The sequence below is a fragment of the Amphimedon queenslandica genome, unplaced genomic scaffold, assembly GCF_000090795.2.
Source record: "Amphimedon queenslandica unplaced genomic scaffold, v1.1 AMPQUscaffold_13347, whole genome shotgun sequence".
Taxonomy (NCBI): Eukaryota; Metazoa; Porifera; class Demospongiae; order Haplosclerida; family Niphatidae; genus Amphimedon; species Amphimedon queenslandica.
The window spans coordinates 81,484-103,701 of NW_003546417.1; the positions used below are offsets into that span (position 1 = coordinate 81,484).

Consider the following 22,218-nt stretch of genomic DNA (forward strand, 5'->3'; position numbering starts at 1 on the left):
TACGCGAAAGTAACATTATTTTAAAATTATTTTTGCGAAGACTGTCATGGCAGCCATGGATCTGGAGAAACTCTCTCTCTTTATAAAGGAGAAAAGACAAGAAATAGATGAAATAATGAGCTATGTTGGTCTGAAAAAGGAAAAATTAAACGAAACAATGGTATATTATTATTAATATTAGTATTATTATTATTATAAATGTCAGATTTAAAATTATTTTTAATCATTCTTAGCCAAAGCTTGTGCCGTGTACATACAATCATCACCATTATGTACCTGAAGAGTCACGTGATGCCCACCTAAAGAGGTGTCCATACAATGCTTTAGGGATGAAACCCAACGAAATACAGGTGAAGTTAAAAATTAATTAATAATATATGTAATTATTTTTTTAGATATTTCTCGATCAATTGGATTTTTCTGATCCAAATAATGAGCCAGTGATTATAGGTAATAATTCATTATAATTGTAATAGTACTTTGGTTTTACGAAAGTGTATGGCCTCACCACATTATTACAGGTGTATTACAGCAACTTGGTATACGAGTACTATAAACTTATTGATGTACTTAAGCTGTGTGGAAAGTTTGAGCCGATTCCGAGCTCAAATTCTGGAGTTATGAGCACTTTTTAGAAACTAGCAAATTTTGAAAAAAAAGCATGGACTATTATAGCCCATGGTTTTTTTTCGAAAAACAGCTCTGAAATCACACCAAACTTTTATTACATTTTCTGATACATATTGATGTACTTATGCCGTGTAGAAAGTTTGAGCCGATTCCGAGCTCAAATTCTGAAGTTATTACCACTTTTAAAAACTAGCAAATTTTGAAAAAAAGCATAGACTATAGCCCATGGTTTTTTCCGAAAAACGGCTCCGAAATCACACCAAATTTTTATTACATTTTCTGATACATATTGATGTACTTATGCTGTGTAGAAAGTTTGAGCAGATTCCGAGCTCAAATTCTGGAGTTATGAGCACTTTTTAAAAACTAGCAAGTTTTGAAAAAAAGCATGGACTATAGCCCATGGTTTTTTCCGAAAAACAGCTCTGAAATCACCGAAAATTTTTATTACATTTTCTAATACATATTGATGTACTTATGCTGTGTAGAAAGTTTGAGCCGATTCCGAGCTCAAATTCTGGAGTTATGAGCACTATTTTAAAACTAGCAAATTTTTTAAAAAAGCATGGACTATAGCCCATGGTTTTTTCCGAAAAACAGCTCCGAAATCACCAAAAATTTTTATTACATTTTCTAATACATATTGATGTACTTATGCTGTGTAGAAAGTTTGAGCCGATTCCGAGCTCAAATTCTGGAGTTATGAGCACTTTTTTAAAACTAGCAAATTTTTAAAAAAAGCATGGACTATAGCCCATGGTTTTTTCCAAAAAATGGCTCCGAAATCACCCCAAATTTTTATTACATTTTCTGATACATATTGATGTACTTATGCTGTGTAGAAAGTTTGAGCCGATTCCGAGCTCAAATTCTGGAGTTATGAGCACTATTTTAAAACTAGCAAATTTTTTTAAAAAGCATGGACTATAGCCCATGGTTTTTTCCGAAAAATGGCTCCGAAATTACCCCAAATTTTTATTACTTTTCCTGATACATATTGATGTACTTATGCTCTGTAAAAAGTTTGAGCAGATTCCGAGCTCAAATTCTGGAGTTATGAGCACTTTTTTAAAACTAGCAAATTTTGAAAAAAAGCATGGACTATAGCCCATGGTTTTTTCCAAAAAACGGCTCCGAAATCACCCCAAATTTTTATTACATTTTCTGATGCATATTGATGTACTTATGCTGTGTAAAAAGTTTGAGCAGATTCCGAGCTCAAAATTCTGGAGTTATGAGCACTATTTAAAAAGTAGCAAATTTTGAAAAAAAGCATGGACTATAGCCCATGGTTTTTTCCAAAAAACGGCTCCGAAATCACCCCAAATTTTTATTACATTTTCTGATGCATATTGATGTACTTATGCTGTGTAAAAAGTTTGAGCAGATTCCGAGCTCAAAATTCTGGAGTTATGAGCACTATTTAAAAAGTAGCAAATTTTGAAAAAAAGCATGGACTATAGCCCATGGTTTTTTCTGAAAAATGGCTCCGAAATTACCCCAAATTTTTATTACTTTTCCTGATACATATTGATGTACTTATGCTGTGTAGAAAGTTTGAGCAGATTCCGAGCTCAAATTCTGGAGTTATGAGCACTTTTTTAAACTAGCAAATTTTGAAAAAAAAGCATGGACTATAGCCCATGGTTTTTTCCAAAAAATGGCTCCGAAATCACCCCAAATTTTTATTACATTTTCTGATACATATTGATGTACTTATGCTGTGTAGAAAGTTTGAGGCGATTTCGAGCTCAAATTCTGGAGTTATGAGCACTTTTTCAAAACTAGAAAAAAGCATGGATTATAGCCCATGGTTTTTTCAAAAATGGCTTCGAAATTACTCCAAATTTTTATTACATTTTCTGATGTATATTGATATCCTTATGCTGTGTAGAAAGTTTGAGCCGATTCCAAGCTCAAATTCTAGAGTTATGAGCACTTTTTAGTATCTTGCATAAAACCTAATTATTCTATTATTATCATAAATTATAATCCTTTAGATTCTTCCATCTCTGAAGCAGTTCAGCAGTTTATCCTCAACAAGAGAAAGGAGAGCAGCCTCATCCCACCACATGCTACTCACAATAAATTCTCCTCCCTCGAAGGCGGAGAGAGCAAAAAAGAAATATTAGAATCAAACGACCCGATTCTATTAATAAGGTGAGACCACACCCACTTGTCATACCCACCACAGTACCTATTATTAGGTACATAAAGTCATGGACGTCAATCCCTCGTGTTTTTTGTCAGTTGGTCCCCACGGGGATACATCCTGTTCCCCTCAAGGCGTGGCTCTTTAGAAACATCCCGGAATATCACTCATACAAGTAAAAACAAATCGGTTAATTATTGATTAAAGTAAAAGATTAATTGTTAAAGTAGAATTAATTAATTTTTTATTAATTATTTATTAATTGATTAATTTGATTGCCAGGCATGAGATGAGTGGTGATTTGCATATTGTGGACACTGTAATGTATCAATTTAACTTGACGCCAAACCTCACTCCTGATCAATTGGTTGGAAGATTAACTCCATATCTGTTTGGAGGTAAGGAAATGGATTGAACTCTATAAAAATGACGAAACTTTAGCTGGTCCTTCCAGTTAGCTTGCTCAATCAGCTTCAGTCAATTTTTGATTTAAATCAGAAAGTAATTAACATTGAATTATTAGGAGGGTGGAATTTTGTAGCATAATATTATTACTCGACATTGTAGCCCACTTAGTTTGATAGAGTTGCTTTTTCGCACTTTCCTAAAGGATGTATAACTTGATGTTTTTGTTATTGTTTTTTTTTATTTAGTTAGTCGCAGTTTTGTACTCTCATTATGGAAGTTCCTTTCTATATTGAAAGTTCAACAGGAACATAACATTGCTGATGTATGTTGAATCAAAAACATACTTAAAGATATCTGGATTTTTGTCATTTTCTTGAGCTTCTACCTTAATTTTTCTTTCATCCTTTTTTTTCCCTTTCTATATCAGAAAACAGTAGAAGATTTATTACCACTACAAACTGAAGATGGCAAGCCTGTGACAAGCCTAGTCTCACAAATTAAAGTAACAAGAGATGGGCAGAGAAAAGAGAGAGAGAGAGAGGGGGGGAGAGAGAGAGAGCTAGGGGGAGAGAGAGAGAGAGAGAGAGAGGGAAGGAGGGAGGGAGGAAGAAAAAAGAATGATGCACACAATATTACAGTCAAACCTGTCTATTCCGGACACCTTGGGACCAAATAAAACTGTCCTTATTATAGAGGTGTCCTTATTTCAGAGGTTCATTAATACACATTTATATAGTATTGGGACTGATACTACCTGTCCTGATTATAGAGGTGTCCTTATTTTAGAGTGTCCACAATAGCAGGTTTCATTGTACTATCAATAACTGTCAATTTATTGTTTTAATTAATACATGTACTTATTTGTAGATGCTAGCCAGTGAAGTCTCTACTCTTCCATCCCTCCCTCTACCAATGAGCTCTGTCCTGTCTTCAGCAGAAGAGAAACGTGTCTTGTATGATTATGTGGTCGAGTTGGGGAAGGAACTCGTGGGAGACTCTAAAGATTATCTTCAGGACTCTGATTTATTTCGTGACGATGCTAAAATTCTTTTAGGTACATGTACATGTACACTGCTCATTGATGTAGCTACCAATTAATTTCCGTTATGTACACTTGTTATACATGTACATGTACACCTCTGCATGTATTGATAGCATGTGAATGTTTATAAAGTTACTGATTTTCATTTTATGTATTTGTTTGTATTTAAGTTGTGACCTGGCAAGCTGTGTGTGGTAACAGCCATCTCATTATTGTTATAATTACTATCCATTCCCCTGGGGATTGCCCATTTCCTTCAGCTGGTTTCCTTTAGCTGTTATCAGTCATTCATGATTGACTGCAGATTATAAGTACAGTCTGTATAAAAAATAACAGACACTTAGTCTAGTATACCAATGGCATTCCTTACTGTATAAAATAACCTCCACATGAAGGACACCTCTGTAGCTTTCTTGTCCCAAAGTGTCCGTTATATAAAGGCTCCTTGTATCAAGAGGGCACATGATGTTACTATGTTGTACAATGTACATGTATGTACATGACATGTATGTAATTGATAGCTCAATCAAGAGGGAGGAGAGACGAAGAAGGAAAGAGTCACTTGGCTCAGATTAAGGAGATGAGAGATGTCAAAAGAAGACGTGCCTCTTACAGGGCAAAGAACGTTCACATCACTCAGAAACCCATCAAGCAAGTGAGTGCTTTTTTCAAGCTTTTAATGTATTCATAAGTTCTTTTATTTTTGTAGGTTTTTCATGAAATTATTGCAGCCAGGACTGAAGAATTGAGAGAATTATGGGAAGAGGCTCATGGAGTTGGTAATAAGAATAAAAATGAGAAAGGTGAGTCATCCCATTTATTATAACCTTTCTTTACCACCCCACCCTCCCTCTCTCTCCTCTCCCTCTTCCTTGATCTCTCTGCCCTATCTCCTTAGAAGATGATAAAGACATTCAAAGTGAGGATAGGAGATCTCCCTATTCAAGGAGCAGACAACGTAGGATCAGCTCTCAATACAGATCACACGAGAGGGAGAGATCTAGATCCCGTGGTAGGAATAGAAATAATAGATCAAGATCACGAGACAGAAAAAGGAGGAAGCAGTCAAGGTCACGTGAGAGGAGATCAAGATCACGTCACAGATCAAGATCACATGAGAGGAGATCAAAATCACGCGAGAAGAGGTCAAGATCACGTGAGAAGAGATCAAGATCACGTCACAGAGAGCACTCACACAGATCAAGATCAAGATCAAAGGAGAGAGAAAAGAGTAAGCATCACGGCAAGTCCAAAAGTGAGCACAAAAGCTCTTCTCATAAACATAAACATAAACATAAAACATAAGGACACAATGATTTTTAATCGTAGTACATGTGTAATATAATCCTCTGTTCTATACTTACTAAAAATATGTATGTACATGTACATGTACAGGTATTTGTGTATATCCTACCATGGCTTGAATGGAGGAGTGCCTCAATGATGAATAGTTAATGTTAAATAAAGATAATTTTTTAGCAAATTTGAATCATGAATAGATACATACACATGCAGCACTAATACACAAATTACAGACAAGGATAAGTGATAAAGAGAGGAAGAGGAGGAAAGAAGTCAATCACACGAGAAGTTTTTAAAGTTTTTAGTGTCTCCTCTTTCTTCTGTTTGCCTCTCTCTTGAATTTTATGAGATTATATAGCTTGAATGCTCCATAAATCGGTAAAACTATTGCTCCACCAATCACCAGAAGAGCACATGCCCCCACGAAAAGTATCGGCATTCCAGCAAGGTAGGATATCTTTGCTCCAAGATACCCGCCTCTGACAAGTTTCCTTAAAACGGGATCATTGGGATGATAATTATTGGGGCATCCCCATACGTTGAGGGCAGAGTCGTGATCTATGATACCCAGTTCCAGGTACCTGTCTCCACAGTAATAGCAGAACTCAGTCTCACAGCGATTGCATGTCATGTGGTTACAGCCCGAGGAGCGTTGGATATACACAAAACAAGTTGGACATTTCTGGCAGTTTGCTACGCCACGGGAGCTACGTCCTTTGGTCCACTGCTTAAACTGCTTGTTGCCTTTTTGAAATTTTTTACAAGTAATGTCCTTATGCCATGGTGCGTGGCATTTAAAGCACCACTCGTGATTGCAACTGATGCATTTTATTTTGAGGTCGGCCTCCTTGGCTCTTCTTGGTAGACTGTGCTCTGTTATCTCGCAGCAATTAGGGCACGTCTTCTTCTTTCCGTCGTTTTCAATGTCTACGACGAAACGGTAAAACTTTTCTTTGGTGTCAGGGTCAGAGTGCTCTAGTATGTAGTCCTTGTTGAACGGCTTCCCACATTCAGGGTGAGGGCAAGTGATAGATATTCTGCCTTCGTCGACGCTTGATTTGACCAGAGTTTGTATGCAGTCCTTGCATACCAGCCTCTTGCAGCAGGGGAGCTTCTTGTGAGAGGAGACCCGGATGATCTGAGGGTTCCAATCCCACTCCGTCCACTCTTCCTCGGATATGATTATCTCTGGATCAAAGCACACTATGCAGATATTGTCTTCCTTTATCTCGGGCTCACCTAATTCCCGAGTACGATGCCCTAATCCTAGCGGATCGTGGAGAGATGGCATGCTGTCGTAGAGACTGAGACCGAGGTAAGCCTGTTCGTGTGCAGATAAAGGCAGGCCTCTAACTGTCTCGGGGCTTTCTGATCTTAGATCCTCAATGATTTTGGTCCATTTGTCTGGAATTGGAGGTGCTGGAGGTATCACCCCGGCTGCTACTTCTGTCTCTTCGTCTTCTTTAATGGACGAGCGGCGAGAGTTGCTGTTCCTGCTGCTGCTGCTACTAGCGTTGCCACACTCTGATGTTAGCTCGTCGTCAGTGAGTCCATCGAACGGTAGGCAGCTAGCAATTTCAGACCAGTGGCCAGAGTCTCTGTCTGAAGCCACCTCTCCTTTTAGCCCCTTCTCCAGCGGAGAAGCTGGCTCCAACTCTACTTGAGCTACAACTACTAAGGCCATTATGTTGATGTGTCTTTGAATTTACTTTACTGATAACCTTCAAGCTCTCAGCTGTTTCCTTTTTATATGAAGGAAATTCTATTTTTAGAAGAGATATAAAAATAGTAAGTTTACTATGACGTATTCCATTATTCATAGCTGTTATTATAATAATTTCCTTTTAAAACGTCATTTGTGTACACATAGCCCTGATAGCATATCCAAATATGAAAACATGATAGGTTCACTGAGTCAGACAACAAATCTATTAATAGTAACTCTTGAACTATACCTGTAACCTCATGCAGGAACATGTTGATATGCTACTAGTAGTCTATCTAAATAGTACATTAATATGATATGCTGATATCAAGAGTACATATATAATATTCATCTATACTACTAGTATCTATATTTTTATTGTCATTATGCTTATGTAAGTAGACAAATAATGATATCAATCTTATGTACATTAAACTTGCTAGTATTTGTTGAAATTGCTATAGGTATGTAACCAAAGCTAGGTTTACAATGTACGCGGCTTTACCTGTGATTGCATGCAGCAATAAGACCAAACTAGGATTGGTCTTATGTTGCGTTAAACATAATGGCGTCACAGTATATACTATAATCCTAGCTTAATATTGCTCTATTAGCTACTCATCATAAATTCATAATATATGATTTACAATTGAGTATTTTTTTAAAAGATAAAATACAGCTTAAAACAATGATGATAATAATGATAATAATGATACACCATTGGCCACAAATACTAAAATAACACTATACAAGTTTCTCATCTTCTTCTGATGTAACGTTTGATTCCTTTGCATAGCTTGACAGTGCCAACCACTGGGAGTATCACTGCCCCTGCTACTATTATTATAGTACAAGCTCCAACGAACAGGATTGGGTAACCAGTCAAAGCAGCTGCTTTCACAAATATATATCCTCCTCTTATGAAGCGTCTTCCGGCCGGCCTCTCGGGCAAGTAGTTGTACGAACAGCCATAGGGAGCTAGCCTTTGATAATGGTCTCCAAGAAATATAACAGATTTAAATTTTCCTCCACACTTGTAACAGAAGTTCGTGTGACATTGATTACAAATCATGGAATCGCATCCTGTTGACCTCTGAATGAATACTTTGCACTTTGGACACTTTTGACAATTGGGAGTGAACCCAGCCATCCTATCTCGTGTCCACTTATGAAACTGCTGGTCTCCTTGATGATACGCCTTGCATGAGATACCCTCATGCCACGGAGAGTGACAACTGAAACACCATTGAAAGGAACATTTGTCGCACGTTATGTTATAATCCTCTGGTGTCGGTGGTTTTAATTTATATTCTGGAAGGTCGTTTCGCTCTGTTATAAGACAGCAGTTGGGACACGTCTTCTTTGTCGGGTCGTTCTCCTGGTTGACACGGAATTGCTCATATTTTGCTTTCGTCTCAGAGTCAGTGGCATATTGTAGGATGAAGTCTCTTGTGAGTGCTTTGTTGCAGTCTGAATTAGGGCAAGGCATGAAAGAACGACCCTCTCCAATGTTAGTTGCAATAATCTGGCGGACACAAGCCTTGCATACTTCAAATTGACAGCAAGGCATTTTCGGTGGATGGGACTTTTTGCATAAACAGATTGGGCACTGCATACAATCACATGTTGCCACATCATTGCTATCATAGTCCAGGCCAATAGGATCTTGAAATTCTGTAATAAAGTCTTCATGAGTGAGGCCTGAGCCCGGTAGTAATAACACAGTATTGACTTGGGGTAGTGGAGGAGGTGGAGGGGGAGTGGGGATTCTTGATATCACAACTGTCTCCAGCCCTGGACTGTCTTTGGGGTCATCATTATCCAGTGACCATTGCCCTGAGTCCCTGTCATGACTATGATCATGATTGTATTCATCTAATTGTAAAACTTTATCTGGAACAGCTTCAGCAACCTCCAAAGTCTGAGGATACACTACAGCTGCCATAGTAGCTTGTAAATAATTAAATTATAATGTTATAAGCATAATGAAAGCCAATTGAGCCTTTATATAGACTCACCAATTTCTATTTTTAGAAATGACATCACCTATATAAATAGTACAGTGGATGTCGTGGGTGTAATTATAATATTCATTAACACTTGTGTGGTTTAAAATGAATTTGTTTATATCAGCAATATAGATGTAATAAAATATAATTATATATATACAGATAGTAAAAGATGTCAGGTACACTAAATCATTCAATCATTTCAAATAATTCTTTAATTTTTTTGTACAGCTTTACCAATCCATCAATAGACAGCAACACTATTGCTACAACAGCAATTATAGCACAAAGTCCAACGAACAGGATTTGGTAACCAGTCAAGGAAGTTGCTTTCGCAAAGTAATACCTACATCCTTTTGCTGATATCTCAGGAATCATGTTAAATGGACAACCATTAGGAGGTAGCTTTTGGTAATGATCTCCAATATTTGGGAAATTGTCAAATTTTTCTCCACACAGGTAGCAGAAAGGTGTGTTGCACTGGCTGCATATAATGGTATTACAAAATCCTTCAGAAATCTGAATGAATACCTTGCATTGTGGACACTGCTGACAATTAGATGGTCGATCATCAGTCCATATACGAAACAGCTCATCACCTTGATGATACTCTTTGCATGAAAGGTCCTTGTGCCACGGAGAGTAACAGCTAAAGCACCATTGAAAGGAGCATTTTTCACATGTTATGTTATAATCCTCTGGTGTTGGTGGTTTTAATTTGTACTCCGGAAGATCGTCTCGCTCTGTTATGAAACAGCAATTTGGACATGTCTTCTTTGTGGGGTCATTCTCCTGATTGACACGGAATCTCTCGTACTTTGCTTTCATCTCACTGTCCTTTTTTCCAAAATATTCCTGGATGAAATCTCTTGGAAGTCCTTTGTTGCAATCCAAATTTGGGCAAGGCATAAAAGAACGACCCTCATCAATATTAGTTGCAATAATCCAACGGATGCAAGTTCTACATATTTCAAACTCACAGCAAGGGAGTTCTCTGAGGAATTCCTTGTCGCATAAACAGATCGGACACTGGACAGGATAATCATAGTCCTGACAATTGAAATTTTGATGAAATCCTGAAATAAACTCATCATTAGTGAGACCTGAGCCTGGTAATGCTAGCATGGTATTCTCTTTAGGCAGTGGAGGAGGAGTGGGGGTTGCTGTTGTGGTCTCCATAGTTGTGGGTTCACTGGTATCAAGTTCCTTATTTTCCAGGGACCATTGTTCTTCTGAGTCGTCTTGATCACTCTGCGAGGCCTTTTTCAGTGGAACATCAGCAACCTCTAGAGTCTGAGAACTTACTGCAACTGCCATAGCAGCAAGAAAGAGCTACAAACTTTTCAAGCTGAGGCAATGGTGTTGCAATAATTTTAAACACATGACGTCATTGTGGGTGTGTTCTAATAAAATAATAATCATGGAGAATCCCAATGCTGATACTGAGTGGAATGATATTCTCAGATCTAAAGGGATATTGCCTCCTAAAGAGAAAGGGATCACAGAGGATGCCGTGGTACAGGTATGAGAAAGCAAAACTCCCTGTTTTTGAGTCTTCGTTAGATAGTAGACGATGTAATTAACCAGAGGGTTGTGAGTGAAGGAGAAGGAGTGTCTTCAAAGCCAATAGAAGACATGACACTCGATGAATTGGAGGAATTAGAAGATGATGCTGATGAGAGAATACTCCTGGAGTACAGGTCGGTTTAATAATGATAAAATAGCAGACAAGAGTATAAAATTTTACTTCTTGAAATTTTGATTTATTTTGCTGTTAAAATTGTTCGTTTAGACAAAAGAGATTGGCAGAAATGACAGCTGTACAGCGGAGAGCTGTTTTTGGGTCAGTTATAGAGATAAGTGGTGTAGACTATGTGGACCAGGTCAACAAGGCTGGGGATGGAGTGTGGGTAGTACTTCACTTGTACAAACCTGGGTATCCTTAGTAAAGTTACCAAACACCCAATACTATATAGTACAGGGCATTTTGTCAAAAATGGCTAAAAGTTCATTTTTGTAGTTTTTCTGATTCATATACATGTTCTTATGTTGTGTAGAAAGTTTGAGCTGATTCTGATCAAATTTGGATTTTTTACGAATTTTTAAAGTTGCTCCAAAATCAGGAGAAAGTCCTTGTACTATAGTACAGGGACTTTGGCTAAATTTCACCAAAAATCACTAAGAGAGAATTCTTCATTTTTATAATTTTTCCTGATACATATACATGTTCTTATGTCGTGTAGAAAGTTTGAGCTGATTCTGATCAAATTTGGATTTTTTACGAATTTTTAAAGTTGCTCCAAAATCAGGCAAAAGTCCCTGTACTATAGTACAGGGACTTTGGCCAAATTTCACCAAAAATGGATATGTAAGAATTCTCTATTTTCATAATGTTTTCTGATACATATACATGTTCTTAAGTTGTGTAGAAATTTTGAGCTGATTTCAATCAAATTTGGTTTTTTTACAAGATTTTAAAGTTGCTGCAAATTTGGGCTAAAAACCCTGTGTACAAAGACTGTGGCCAAATTTCATCGAAATACCTGTAGTATTTAAAAAAAGTTATTTTCACTTAATAATACAGTACAGTATTCCTTTATGCACACTAGTCAATCAGCATATGGTAAATTTAGCTGCCAGGTTCCCGGCGACAAAGTTTCTCAAGAGCGTGTCCACTACCTGCATACCCAACTATCCTGACAAAAACCTCCCGACAATTTTTGTATATTTTGAGGACGATCTCAAGGGTCAGATGATTGGACCATTTGAATTTGGTGGAATGAAGATCTCCCTTGAAGGTAGATCATAATGATGAAGACATAGATATAATTGTAACGTGAATATAATGTAATTATTATTTTTTTCTTGATAGAGTTAGAATGGAAGTTATCAGAGATTGGTGCAGTGAAGACTGATATTGAAGAGAATCCTTGGAAGAAGAGAGAGATTGCCGATGTGATGAAAATGACTGTCAGGGGCAATTATAAAGACCCTGATGACTCTGATGAAGATGATGACTAGCAGTTAATTTTTTATTTTTCACTCTTATTAATAATTAATAATTAATTTTGGCAATAATAATTATTAGTGGCCCACGTGTGGTCACGTGCTCCCGAAGCATTTCCGCTCGCAAGCACACACCCTGCAGGCCAAGTTGTGATTGCTGTGTGTTGTGTCGTAAATGTCTGCAGATGAGAAAGACTTGCTCTTGCTCTCCACACAGTTTTACTCCGAGCGACGCTCGCTATGGCGGAGACACTGCCTCCCCTGTGTCCCAAAGAGGTACATACTGGCCGTCCTATCTTTCCTGGGATTTGTAAATGTCTACGCGATGAGAGTCAACCTTTCTATGGCAATCATTGTAATGGCGAATGGGACAGACGGCCGCAAGCATTCTCACAGGGTAATTTGCTTATAAACCGATGCTTTTTATCTTTTTATGATATCATAGACATACAACTGGACTCCAACGGAGCAAGGTAGACTGTTCCTCCCCTAACTAATGCCTTATTAAAACTTCTTCATTACATCATGCATAATGATAATAATATAAATTTCCAGGTTTTCTCTTGTCTGCCTTTTTCGTTGGGTACATAATCACACAGATACCAGGAGGCTGGCTGGCCCAGAGATTCAGTGCAAAATATGTTTTTGGTGTCGGCATTCTAGCTACAGCAATATTCACACTCCTCACGCCTCTAGCAGCTAGTCTGGGCATATGGGTCCTTGTGGCTGTACGGATATTGGAAGGAATATTTGAGGTCATTCATTTGTACTATTATGCATGCACAATCTTAATCCGAACTTGAGAGTTGTTCCAATACATGAGCTATATTGTTTGATTACAGGGTGTTACCTTTCCGTCAAATCACACACTCTGGGGGAAGTGGGCTCCGCCTGCCGAAAGATCTCGACTTATAACTTTTGTGTTTGCAGGTACTAAAAAGAAGGCGCATTTTTAAAACCTTCACTAACTCATTTCTTTCTAGGACAATACGTAGGCAATATCCTCTCGTTCCCTCTTACTGCCCTTCTCTGTAAATATGGATTCGCTGGTGGATGGCCCTCAGCCTTCTACTTATGTGGTATGCACATCTCACACTCTGTTGTAGTAAGTTTTATGTTCCTTATATAGGTATTATGGGTGTCATCTGGTTCTTTTTCTGGCTGTTTCTAGCATTTGATAGTCCCTCTAGTCATCCGAGGATAACTTCGGCTGAGAGAAGATACATAGAAAATGCCATTACTGAAATTGATAACAAAAATATTGTAAAAGTAAAGATAGAATTGCTGCCAATTCGATTCCCTTGTAACAATTGCTGTTACTCTCACGTTAATATTAGATTGTTGTAATTAGTTTTGTTATGTTTTCACACGTATTGTATCGTCCTTTTTTATATTCAGGTTCCTACTCCATGGTTTGACATATTGACATCGCCAGCAGTATGGGGTACTATTGTAGTCCAATTCAGTAGTAACTATGGGTTTTATGTTCTCTTGACAACAATGCCTACATATTTCAAACAGGCAGTTGGATTTGACATTAAAAAGGTTCGTATAATACAACTAAATTGAACTAATGTTCATTTCTTTACACTGATAGTTAATTACTGCTTTTTGTTACGTATAATACTTCTCATTGTCTAGGATTTAGTTATGAATGGAGTGTTCTCAGCTATCCCTTACTTCTTTGACACTATTGTTGTTTTTGTTGCCGGAGCAGCTGCAGATCTTATAAAGGATAGGTTTCTTTCTGTCACTAACACACGAAAACTTTTCAGCTGTTCATGTAGGCGTATAGCTATGTATTGCCCCTACTTCTTTTTTTGCTTTATAGTTTAAAAAAAACAGCATCTAAGGAGAATACACAAATATATATATATATATATAATGTAATGAAAAACAGCTTTCTGTTATATATTATTTACATTTGTGTCTTCTCTTTAAATGTTGTTGTTACTTATTCTTTCACTTTCATGTTATTTTTCTCCCCCTCAGCTCTCGTACTGCAAGCACTCTTCATTGTACTCTGTGCGTACTTTGGTACGACGAAACTCTTAGCACTTCTCCTGTTAACACTGACAGTCTCTGTAGGAGGAATGCAGCTAGCAGGCCACTCCGTTGCAATGCTAGAGATGGCACCCCGATATGCAGGGATCATTATGGGGCTGTGCAACACTGCAGGGACTCTACCTGGAATCATTGGACCATTAATAACTAAACTAATAGCTCATGCAGTACGTTATGACTGGAAATTTGCACCTTTTTAGATACTCGTTTACAGCTTGCATCTTTATGCCTATAGCTTACACAAGCTGTTGAAAACAAAATGGAGCTATTTTTATATCTGTCAGAGATTTGGCCAATTGTTCAAATTTGTGCGTTGTTGATTTTTATAGCCAAACCTCACAATGTGGTTACAAATGCAGACCTTTATTTAATGATTGAATAGCTTAATGCATTGTTGTAGCATGTTTAAGGTCAAGCCTCATTTGTATGGTAATGTAAACTGACCTTTATCTCAAGCTTTATTAATTTCATAGAATGATTCTGATACTGAAGTACTCATTGAAGAATGGCGCAATGTTTTCATCATTGCAGCTGAAGTCTTTCTGTTTGGTGCTGCCATTTTTGCTATCCTTGGCGATGCCAGAAAGCAAAGCTGGTCAAACGGGCCAAGAATAAGAGGAAGGACTCCAGTGTTACTGCATGACTCAACCGCTCAGTAGGAAGAATTTTATTACATATTCAAGAATATCTTTTATTATTTTTGTTTCACAGCTTAATATTTATTATTTGTTTTCTATTGCATTTTTCTTAAATTATTTCATATTACAGCAACATGTCACTGTCATCAAAAGAATTCAGTTATAATAGAAATAATAATAATAATAATAATAATAATAATAATAATAATAATAATAATAATAAAGAGACAGCAGGTGCCTTAAAAGCATTATTATAAAACTATAAAAATAATAATAGTCATGGCTTAGCTATCTTGAACCGCTTCCAAGTAATGAGCCATTCTTTTCCTGGATAGTTGTCTTTTGTTCCTGACTAACAATCAGTCCATCCTTTGTCTCTTTCTGAGCTCTTTTCACTCCATCTGCCCACCATTGCTTTGTGCCTTCAGCCAATATCAAGTAGACTGCAGCACCAAAGAGATACACTTCAGCTGCTATGATAAAAACTTCCCTCCATTCGGCTTGATAAATGTGTCTCTCATCAGAACCTTCAGGTGGCTTTTAATGTAAAATGCAAATAAATGTAAGTATTATAGTAGCAAAAATATGACACAAATGCATGGATATTAGTAACGCGGTAGCGTTACTAAGTAGGATTCACCCCCAAACATAGCTCTATATAATAGGGTCATTAATTTTTGATGTAAATAAATTATACCACCCTAATTTACTAACTAACCTTCTGTGCAATGTATTTAGCAACAGTAGGGGCCACAATGCCAGGGATGGTGGCTGCACAGTTAGTGATCCCCATCAAAACACCAGCAAACCTTGGAGCAATGTCAATATGATTGATATTGAATCCTGCGTTTGCCAGACCCACTCCGGTCACAGATATGGTGAGGAATATAACAGAGTCTAGTTTCTTTTTACCAAAATATCCGGTAACTAGAAGGCCAGCCGCACCAAAGACAAATGCTACACAGACAGAAAGAACAATAGAGTAGGTTTCTCCCAATAGTGAATTGTACCAATAAGTGTTATGCCTTTTCGAACGTTTTTTGTTGAGATCCATTTCTTTCTCAGAAAGTCTGCAACTTGCCCAGCAATTATAGTCGATACAACAAACCCGACATATGGGATGCCAGAAAATATCCCATTTTCGATAAGATTCTAAAAAATTAATTTTAGTAATAATAATCTTGATACATCATTTTGTCCTCTCTTTACTTGTCCAAATGATAGTCCCAGAGCATCATGAAAGTAAGATGGTATGCATGTTAGCATAATGTAGTTGCCCCAATTGACGCTTACATGGGCCACTATTATAGCCCACACTGCCGGAGATGTTAATATCTGCAGCCAAGGAACAGGGACCTATCATTGAACAAAAAGGCTAAAGTAGAGAGACTAATCTTTTCGACTGTTACTTATTATTAATTATATGTTACTTATTATTACCTTTTCTAATCCTACATTAGCATTATTAGAGATATTAATCTTTTATATTATTATTTATTATTATTATTTTTGATGCATTGTTTTTATAGGGACAATGGTAATAAAGGGAAGAGAGAGAGAAAAGAAGGTATTGATAAATTATTTGGCAGTACCTTTTCTGATCCTACATTAACATCAGCAATCCCGCCCTCAATGTATTCTTTTTCCCGCTCTGAAATGCGAGGGTGTTTAGCAGGAGTATCGAAAATAAGCAACAACCAGAAAATATACCAAATAATACCTAAAATACCTATGAATAAAAAAAAATTGATTTTCAAAGCCATTTTATTTTATGCTCTACCAAATGTATAAAAGACTGAAGGCCAGCCTCCAGCGAACCCGTACACACAGAGAACTGCAGACAGTGGGAAAGAGATGACATTACCAAAAAACGGACCTGTAGGAAACCCAAACAAAAATTTTGCAACAAATCGTCAAAGGATCACAAAATCTATTTTCATAGAACATACCTGCATAAGTAATTGTGGTTAGTATGCTCCTTTCAGCAGGAGGTGCCCACTTGCCCCACATTGCATGCATTGCTGGAAACGTTACGCCCTAAAATGTTATATAAACATAATGATAGTGAAATATTATTCTTTTGGCCAAGGCTACTACTACAAGTATATTATAAGGTTTCTTTAGGTGGAAAGATATTCCTAGGTTCTAAACCTCATCCTACACTATTGTTATATGGTGTATGAGTCATTAGCAAATGCTCTATCTCTTGCTTTCTCTCTCAGTTTTCACCTCAAAGAATCCTTCTAATACTCTAAGGGCAATGAGCGCTCCAAAGTGTATCCTAGCAGCCAGTGGAGTCAGGAGAGAGAGGGCAGCAGTAATCACTATACCAAGTCCCAGAACAAGCTTTCCTCCAATCACACCAGCAAGAAACCCGCCTGGTATCTGGGTGATGATGTAGCCATAGAAAAATGCCGAGAGTATCCAACCTGCACAATGAAATAGTCATAAAACTTTGGTATATCTTTGAAAAGATAAGAGGAAAGGTTCATAGGACTTAGGCTGACCTTGCTGAGTTGAAGTCCAATTAAAATGCTAGATATCAAACACAAAATCCATTAAAATTGATTGCATATTATAATTAGCACAGCTACTTACATCATGATCTGTTTCATTGGACGAATTACCGACCATTGCCACTATAGCCATGGAGAGATTTACTCTCAGAGCATACACTATTACAAAACCAAAGAAGCTCATTACGGCGAGGATGTAGCGAGCAGGCAGACAGGGACAGCAGTCTTGATGCCATAGCATCTTGGCAGCCTCCCAGTGGCTCAGCTCTTCCTTTTCCGGTGAAGCACTGATGCATCTTTCTTTTAAAAGAGCCTCTTTCTCACTTTTAGCCATTTAAAAGGTGTGGCTAATTAATTAATTGTGCGGCTCAGCTTAAACAATGGACTCCTTGTGCGCATGCGCAGCCACGTGCTCTCACGTGTGCAAAGTGGGCAAGTGCTACCTGCCCACAATTAAAAATGAGCTCCAAAGAGAGCGAGGAGAAGTCCAAAGGCTCAAAGAAGGATCCAAAAACTCAACCACAGCGTCAGAAAGGAGGCAAGGATGGAGGAGGCAGTGCTGAAGGGTCTGGAGCGTCGGCCAAAGAAGCAAAAGAAGCTAAGAAGAAGTTAAAAGCTGAGAGAAGAGTGAGCAGTTTATTAATTAAATATACATACATACTCTTTGTTATAATAAATGCAGGCTCAGAAGAAATTAGAAACTGGGAGTGTGGGCAGTGTTCCTTCAAAAACAAGTCAGACTGGCCCCGTCGGTAAAACCGGTCAAACGGGTTTGACTGGTAAGACAGTAAGTGGAGGTGTTAGTTGTAGCGAGAGTAAGAAAGACATTGGAGGCAGTTATAATATTGAACAGGTTAAGAGTACGGCTAGAGCTGTTCACTTGTTAAAAGAAAAAGTAAGGGAATTTCCCCAATTGAACTGAATTAACTCTTTTTACTCAATCGGTCTTGCTTCTCTCACTCTCTTCCTTTCTCTCTTCCAGAGTATATCACATTCAGAAGATGGCAGACAGGTTCCATTGTTCTCTCATCTTCATCAGTACGAGAGGAGAAGTGATTTCACTACATCACTGAGGTACCTATTTATTTTGACCTTTTCTTTATTTTTAATACAGTTTTTGATCAGGGTTTCCCAAAGGATCTTGAATTGTTCTAAAATCAGACCAAAGGGCCATAGTACATGATGGTCTTTTGTCAAATTTTATCAAAAATGGCAAAGAGAGAATTCTTTCTTTTTATATTTTTTCTAATACATATGCATGCACTTATGTTGTGTAGAAAGTTTGAGCTGATTCCGATCAAGTTTGGATTTTTTACGAATTTTTAAAGTTGCTCTAAAATCAGGCAAAAGTCCCTGTACTATAGTATAGGGATTTCAGCCAAATTTTACTAAAAATGGGTAGATGCAAATTCTCCACTTTTATAATTTTTCCTGATACATATACATGGCTTATATTACATAGAAAGTTTGAGCTGATTCTGATCAAGTTTGGATTTTTTACGAATTTTTAAAGTTGCTCTAAAATCAGGCAAAAGTCCCTGTACTATAGTACAGGGATTTCGGCCAAATTTCACTAAAAATAGGTAGATGCAAACTCTCCATTTTAATCATTTTTCCTGATACATATACATGGTCTTATGTTACATAGAAAGTTTGAGCTGATTCCGATCAAGTTTGAATTTTTTTACAAATTTTAAAATTTGCTTTATATGTATAAAGCATGCTTTTTAGTTCATTTAGCATTATACTTTCTGGGAAACCCTGCTTCAAATCCAGGCAAGGGGTAATACGTAATAGTGAAATTGATTTCACTTGATAAAAAGCCAAAATTAATTTTTAAGTACTACCTTTTTCTTTTCTTTTTTTACTCACACACACACTCAGTCCTAATCTCATTCCGCCTTCAGTAGTAAGACTAGCTGTGCTATATTCTCAGGGTATCATTTGTGGTTCTAATGCACGCTGTATTGCAATGCTGGGAGCATTCAAAAAGGTTAGAATACCAACCCAGCATCCCATAATTACAAAGAGACAATCATAGGTCATAAAAGAGTACACGACGCCACCACAGAAAATACTTTCAAGAGATCTCGAGGTTACACTGAAACCGTACATCAGGTTAGAATGAGAATCCGAAAGTCAATGTACATATATACTATGCACATGTAGTACATTTATTTATGTATACCGTATAGCGCAAAATTTTTGAGGGCTATAAATTTTGTGGATTTCACAATTTTTTGGAAGATTTGCAAAAATTACTTCCACGAAATAGATTTTTAGGCAAATTTGCTAAATGTACTGCCCTTGAAAATTTTGTGTTATACTGTATCACTATATTATGTACTTCTTCTCTAGTTTTCTTATATCAAGTCGTCCTCTGTCAGTCAGTATGGGTAATGCCATAAAATGGCTCAAACTCAAAATCACTAAAATACAACCAAACACACCAGAGAATGAGGTGCATTAATTAGAATGACATAAGTATTGAATTAATTATTAGTATTTATAAATTTTAATTATGAGTACCATATGCTGGCTTATTTTCGTGGTAGAAATTTTTTCACGAATCTTGCATTTCTAAGATTTTGTGTAATTAATTTTCGCGAATAGCTTGCAGACTGCACCATGTGGCAATGGAGATGAAGAGTTTTGCAGTGGAAAATTTTTACGACGAAGCAAAAAATGCAAAAATTTGTGAAATATTTCACTGTGAAAATAAACCAGTATACAGTGTTATAAATAGGAATTTTTTCACATTATAGGCAAAGCAAGAGTTGTGTAAAGATATTGATGAATATTTACAGCATCGTGTGTCGCTAGCCGACGAAGTAATCTCCGCCTCTTGTTGTAAGATAATCAAAGACCACGACGTCATTCTTGTCTATGCACAGTGAGTTTAAGGGGCGTGGCACTGACACGCCCACTCTCAGTTCTTCTATAGTTGTAAAGTCCCTCATTGATGCTCACAATAAAGGATTGAAGTTCAGAGTCATTGTGGTGGACTCAAGACCTAAGCTAGAAGGTAAAAGTAAAAACAAACTAAAATTTAAAGACGCAGTGTTCCCAGAGTTTCCTAAAAGCATAAAAAGACATGCTTTGTGACTTGTGAGCTAACTAGCCTTGTAATATAGCATATAGCTTGTGGAGCTATTTTGGAAATTCGTATAAAATTCAATTTCAATCAGAATGAGCTCAAACTTTCTATACAATATAAGAACATGTATATGTATCAGAAAAAATTATAAAAATGAAGAATTCTCTCCTAGTGATTTTTGGCGAAATTTGGCCAAAGTCCCTGTACTATAGTACAGGGTCTTTGGCCCGATTTTGGAGCAACTTTTAAAATTTGTAAAAAATCCAAATTTGATCAGAACCAACTCAAACTTTCTAGACAACATAAGAACATCTATATGTATCAGAAAAAAATTATAAAAATGAAGAATTCTCTCCTAGTGATTTTTGGCAAAATTTGACCTACAATGTAAGTCCCTGTACTAGGGTGTTTGGCCAGATTTTTGAGCAACATTGTACTAATGAGAAGCTGAACACTATTCTGTTGGAAACCTGGTGTTACATGTACCTCTTATTCAATGGCTTGTTTTCTTGTTAAATTGTTATTGGTTTATTGACATGTCATGATAGCAATGATACTGTTGTGTGCTCTTGTTTCCTCCTACAGGACAACAAACTCTTCGTAGGTTAGTAAAGGAAGGGATTCCTTGCTCTTACATATTCTTTAATGCTGTATCATACATCATGAAAGAGGTAGAGACACATTGTACATATAAGAATGAAAGAGGAGCAAAGAGAGAGAGAGAGGGGGGGAATGCCAAAAGAATAATAAGATTGAAACAATAAACTCATCCTTAGTTACTATTACTATTACTGGCAGGTGTCCAAGGTCTTGCTAGGGGCCCATTCATTACTGGCCAATGGTTATGTTATGTCAAGGATTGGTACTGCCACTATCTCTCTCGTTGCCAAGTCATACAATGTCCCTGTACTCGTTTGCTGTGAGACGTACAAGTTCTCTGAGAGAGTACAGGCTGATGCCTTTGTCAGTAACGAACTGGGTAAGGTTCTCTTATTAAACTATTGCTTTTCTTGTTAGCTGCTGTGCTATCTGGAATGATAAATCATGTGCAGAGTCTGTTGATTTTTTTTAGTAGATTTTCTGATACATTCGTTACTTTATTAATACACTTATGCCATGTAGAAAGTTGGAATTACAAATTTCAACTAAATGTAAGGCTATCTGTGTGTGCACATGGACGTATATCTTGTTCAACCTACTATAAAACATTGTATTGTATGATTAATGATTATTTTTAGGTGATCCCAATGATCTTGTTCCTATTAATCGTCGTCAAGGTAACCTTTTGTCCAACTGGAAGGACCTCCCTTCATTGAATCTTCTCAATCTCACGTACGACGTCACCTCTCCCGATCTGGTTGCCATGGTAATAACGGAGGAGGGGAACCTCCCCTGTACCTCTGTGCCCGTCATTCTCAGACTCTCTCAAATGAATATTACTTAGTAATAACACTTTATCGAATCGCAGAGCAAATAATAATTCTACAATACAAATAATAATTTTGCAACAGAAAACTCTCACAGAGAGTTGAGTTAATTTATGAAACATAAAAAATAAGTTTATAATTTATATTTGGAGTTAGCATAATGCATAAATTATTACTGCAGCAGTTATTATTAGTACTATAGTCATAGAACATAAGAAAATT

The 22,218-nt window shown here is 37.1% G+C and overlaps 8 protein-coding genes across 9 annotated transcripts; 4 read left to right on the top strand and 4 right to left on the bottom strand.

The window, feature by feature from the left end:
- Positions 1-6: 6 nt before the first annotated feature.
- LOC105313177 (splicing regulatory glutamine/lysine-rich protein 1-like) lies at positions 7-5,721 on the top strand. 2 transcript variants are annotated; one of them, XM_019997946.1, is made up of 12 exons: positions 7-160; positions 234-350; positions 396-450; positions 2,631-2,790; positions 2,838-2,957; positions 3,065-3,180; positions 3,436-3,512; positions 3,618-3,692; positions 4,058-4,244; positions 4,754-4,887; positions 4,942-5,035; positions 5,131-5,721. In XM_019997946.1, the coding sequence occupies exons 1-12, from the start codon at positions 47-49 to the stop codon at positions 5,535-5,537; spliced, it is 1,656 nt and encodes a 551-aa protein (XP_019853505.1). In that variant the 5' UTR covers positions 7-46; the 3' UTR covers positions 5,538-5,721. The 2 variants fall into 2 exon arrangements, with proteins under 2 accessions (XP_019853505.1, XP_019853506.1); XM_019997947.1 differs by having other exon boundaries at positions 5,134-5,721.
- On the bottom strand, positions 5,658-7,258 carry LOC105313178 (probable E3 ubiquitin-protein ligase RNF217). The gene has a single exon (XM_011406380.2). The coding sequence runs from the start codon at positions 7,216-7,218 to the stop codon at positions 5,836-5,838; it is 1,383 nt and encodes a 460-aa protein (XP_011404682.1). The 5' UTR covers positions 7,219-7,258; the 3' UTR covers positions 5,658-5,835.
- Positions 7,259-7,984: 726 nt separating this feature from the next.
- On the bottom strand, positions 7,985-9,199 carry LOC105313179 (probable E3 ubiquitin-protein ligase RNF217). Its single transcript, XM_011406381.2, has one exon. The coding sequence runs from the start codon at positions 9,182-9,184 to the stop codon at positions 7,997-7,999; it is 1,188 nt and encodes a 395-aa protein (XP_011404683.1). The 5' UTR covers positions 9,185-9,199; the 3' UTR covers positions 7,985-7,996.
- A 149-nt stretch (positions 9,200-9,348) lies between these two features.
- Positions 9,349-10,582, bottom strand: LOC105313180 (probable E3 ubiquitin-protein ligase RNF217). Its single transcript, XM_011406382.2, has one exon. The coding sequence runs from the start codon at positions 10,563-10,565 to the stop codon at positions 9,438-9,440; it is 1,128 nt and encodes a 375-aa protein (XP_011404684.1). The 5' UTR covers positions 10,566-10,582; the 3' UTR covers positions 9,349-9,437.
- A 52-nt stretch (positions 10,583-10,634) lies between these two features.
- Positions 10,635-12,327, top strand: LOC100640120 (phosducin-like protein 3). Its single transcript, XM_003387400.2, has 5 exons — positions 10,635-10,770; positions 10,812-10,948; positions 11,041-11,184; positions 11,838-12,046; positions 12,121-12,327. Exons 1-5 carry the CDS (start codon positions 10,669-10,671, stop codon positions 12,267-12,269), a joined length of 741 nt encoding a protein of 246 aa, XP_003387448.1. The 5' UTR covers positions 10,635-10,668; the 3' UTR covers positions 12,270-12,327.
- Positions 12,328-12,400: 73 nt separating this feature from the next.
- Positions 12,401-15,111, top strand: LOC100641935 (sialin-like). Its single transcript, XM_019997944.1, has 10 exons — positions 12,401-12,651; positions 12,700-12,727; positions 12,810-13,009; positions 13,097-13,184; positions 13,238-13,333; positions 13,384-13,523; positions 13,653-13,799; positions 13,896-14,037; positions 14,247-14,485; positions 14,792-15,111. The coding sequence occupies exons 1-10, from the start codon at positions 12,430-12,432 to the stop codon at positions 14,975-14,977; spliced, it is 1,488 nt and encodes a 495-aa protein (XP_019853503.1). The 5' UTR covers positions 12,401-12,429; the 3' UTR covers positions 14,978-15,111.
- Positions 15,112-15,162: 51 nt separating this feature from the next.
- Positions 15,163-17,812, bottom strand: LOC100642062 (sialin-like). The gene is made up of 10 exons (XM_011406384.2): positions 17,555-17,812; positions 17,464-17,491; positions 17,186-17,385; positions 16,906-16,993; positions 16,737-16,832; positions 16,549-16,685; positions 16,166-16,312; positions 15,967-16,108; positions 15,675-15,913; positions 15,163-15,493 (listed from the first exon to the last, which is right to left on the bottom strand). The coding sequence occupies exons 1-10, from the start codon at positions 17,804-17,806 to the stop codon at positions 15,245-15,247; spliced, it is 1,578 nt and encodes a 525-aa protein (XP_011404686.1). The 5' UTR covers positions 17,807-17,812; the 3' UTR covers positions 15,163-15,244.
- Positions 17,813-17,887: 75 nt separating this feature from the next.
- LOC100631406 (translation initiation factor eIF-2B subunit delta-like) lies at positions 17,888-22,127 on the top strand. The gene is made up of 11 exons (XM_019997951.1): positions 17,888-18,099; positions 18,155-18,367; positions 18,455-18,546; positions 19,357-19,465; positions 19,514-19,590; positions 19,831-19,933; positions 20,238-20,365; positions 20,406-20,497; positions 21,155-21,240; positions 21,368-21,548; positions 21,808-22,127. Exons 1-11 carry the CDS (start codon positions 17,932-17,934, stop codon positions 22,011-22,013), a joined length of 1,455 nt encoding a protein of 484 aa, XP_019853510.1. The 5' UTR covers positions 17,888-17,931; the 3' UTR covers positions 22,014-22,127.
- The last annotated feature ends 91 nt before the right edge of the window (positions 22,128-22,218 follow it).

Coding starts and splice junctions, on each gene's coding strand:
- LOC100631406 (XM_019997951.1), top strand. CDS start 17,932: ATGAGCTCCAAAGAGAGCGAGGAGAAGTCCAAAGGCTCAAAGAAGGAT. Junction 18,368..18,454: donor TTCACTTGTTAAAAGAAAAA/GTAAGGGAATTT, acceptor TCTCTCTTCCAG/AGTATATCACATTCAGAAGA. Junction 20,498..21,154: donor CTCAAGACCTAAGCTAGAAG/GTAAAAGTAAAA, acceptor TTCCTCCTACAG/GACAACAAACTCTTCGTAGG.
- LOC100641935 (XM_019997944.1), top strand. CDS start 12,430: ATGTCTGCAGATGAGAAAGACTTGCTCTTGCTCTCCACACAGTTTTAC. Junction 12,652..12,699: donor GCCGCAAGCATTCTCACAGG/GTAATTTGCTTA, acceptor ATGATATCATAG/ACATACAACTGGACTCCAAC. Junction 13,800..13,895: donor TTGGATTTGACATTAAAAAG/GTTCGTATAATA, acceptor CTCATTGTCTAG/GATTTAGTTATGAATGGAGT.
- LOC105313178 (XM_011406380.2), bottom strand. CDS start 7,218: ATGGCCTTAGTAGTTGTAGCTCAAGTAGAGTTGGAGCCAGCTTCTCCG.
- LOC100640120 (XM_003387400.2), top strand. CDS start 10,669: ATGGAGAATCCCAATGCTGATACTGAGTGGAATGATATTCTCAGATCT. Junction 10,771..10,811: donor CAGAGGATGCCGTGGTACAG/GTATGAGAAAGC, acceptor AGTCTTCGTTAG/ATAGTAGACGATGTAATTAA. Junction 11,185..11,837: donor CTTCACTTGTACAAACCTGG/GTATCCTTAGTA, acceptor AATACAGTACAG/TATTCCTTTATGCACACTAG.
- LOC105313177 (XM_019997946.1), top strand. CDS start 47: ATGGCAGCCATGGATCTGGAGAAACTCTCTCTCTTTATAAAGGAGAAA. Junction 3,181..3,435: donor AACTCCATATCTGTTTGGAG/GTAAGGAAATGG, acceptor TTTTTTATTTAG/TTAGTCGCAGTTTTGTACTC. Junction 3,513..3,617: donor AGGAACATAACATTGCTGAT/GTATGTTGAATC, acceptor TTTCTATATCAG/AAAACAGTAGAAGATTTATT.
- LOC100642062 (XM_011406384.2), bottom strand. CDS start 17,806: ATGGCTAAAAGTGAGAAAGAGGCTCTTTTAAAAGAAAGATGCATCAGT. Junction 16,833..16,905: donor AACCACAATTACTTATGCAG/GTATGTTCTATG, acceptor GGTTTCCTACAG/GTCCGTTTTTTGGTAATGTC. Junction 15,494..15,674: donor CTAAATACATTGCACAGAAG/GTTAGTTAGTAA, acceptor TTACATTAAAAG/CCACCTGAAGGTTCTGATGA.
- LOC105313179 (XM_011406381.2), bottom strand. CDS start 9,184: ATGGCAGCTGTAGTGTATCCTCAGACTTTGGAGGTTGCTGAAGCTGTT.
- LOC105313180 (XM_011406382.2), bottom strand. CDS start 10,565: ATGGCAGTTGCAGTAAGTTCTCAGACTCTAGAGGTTGCTGATGTTCCA.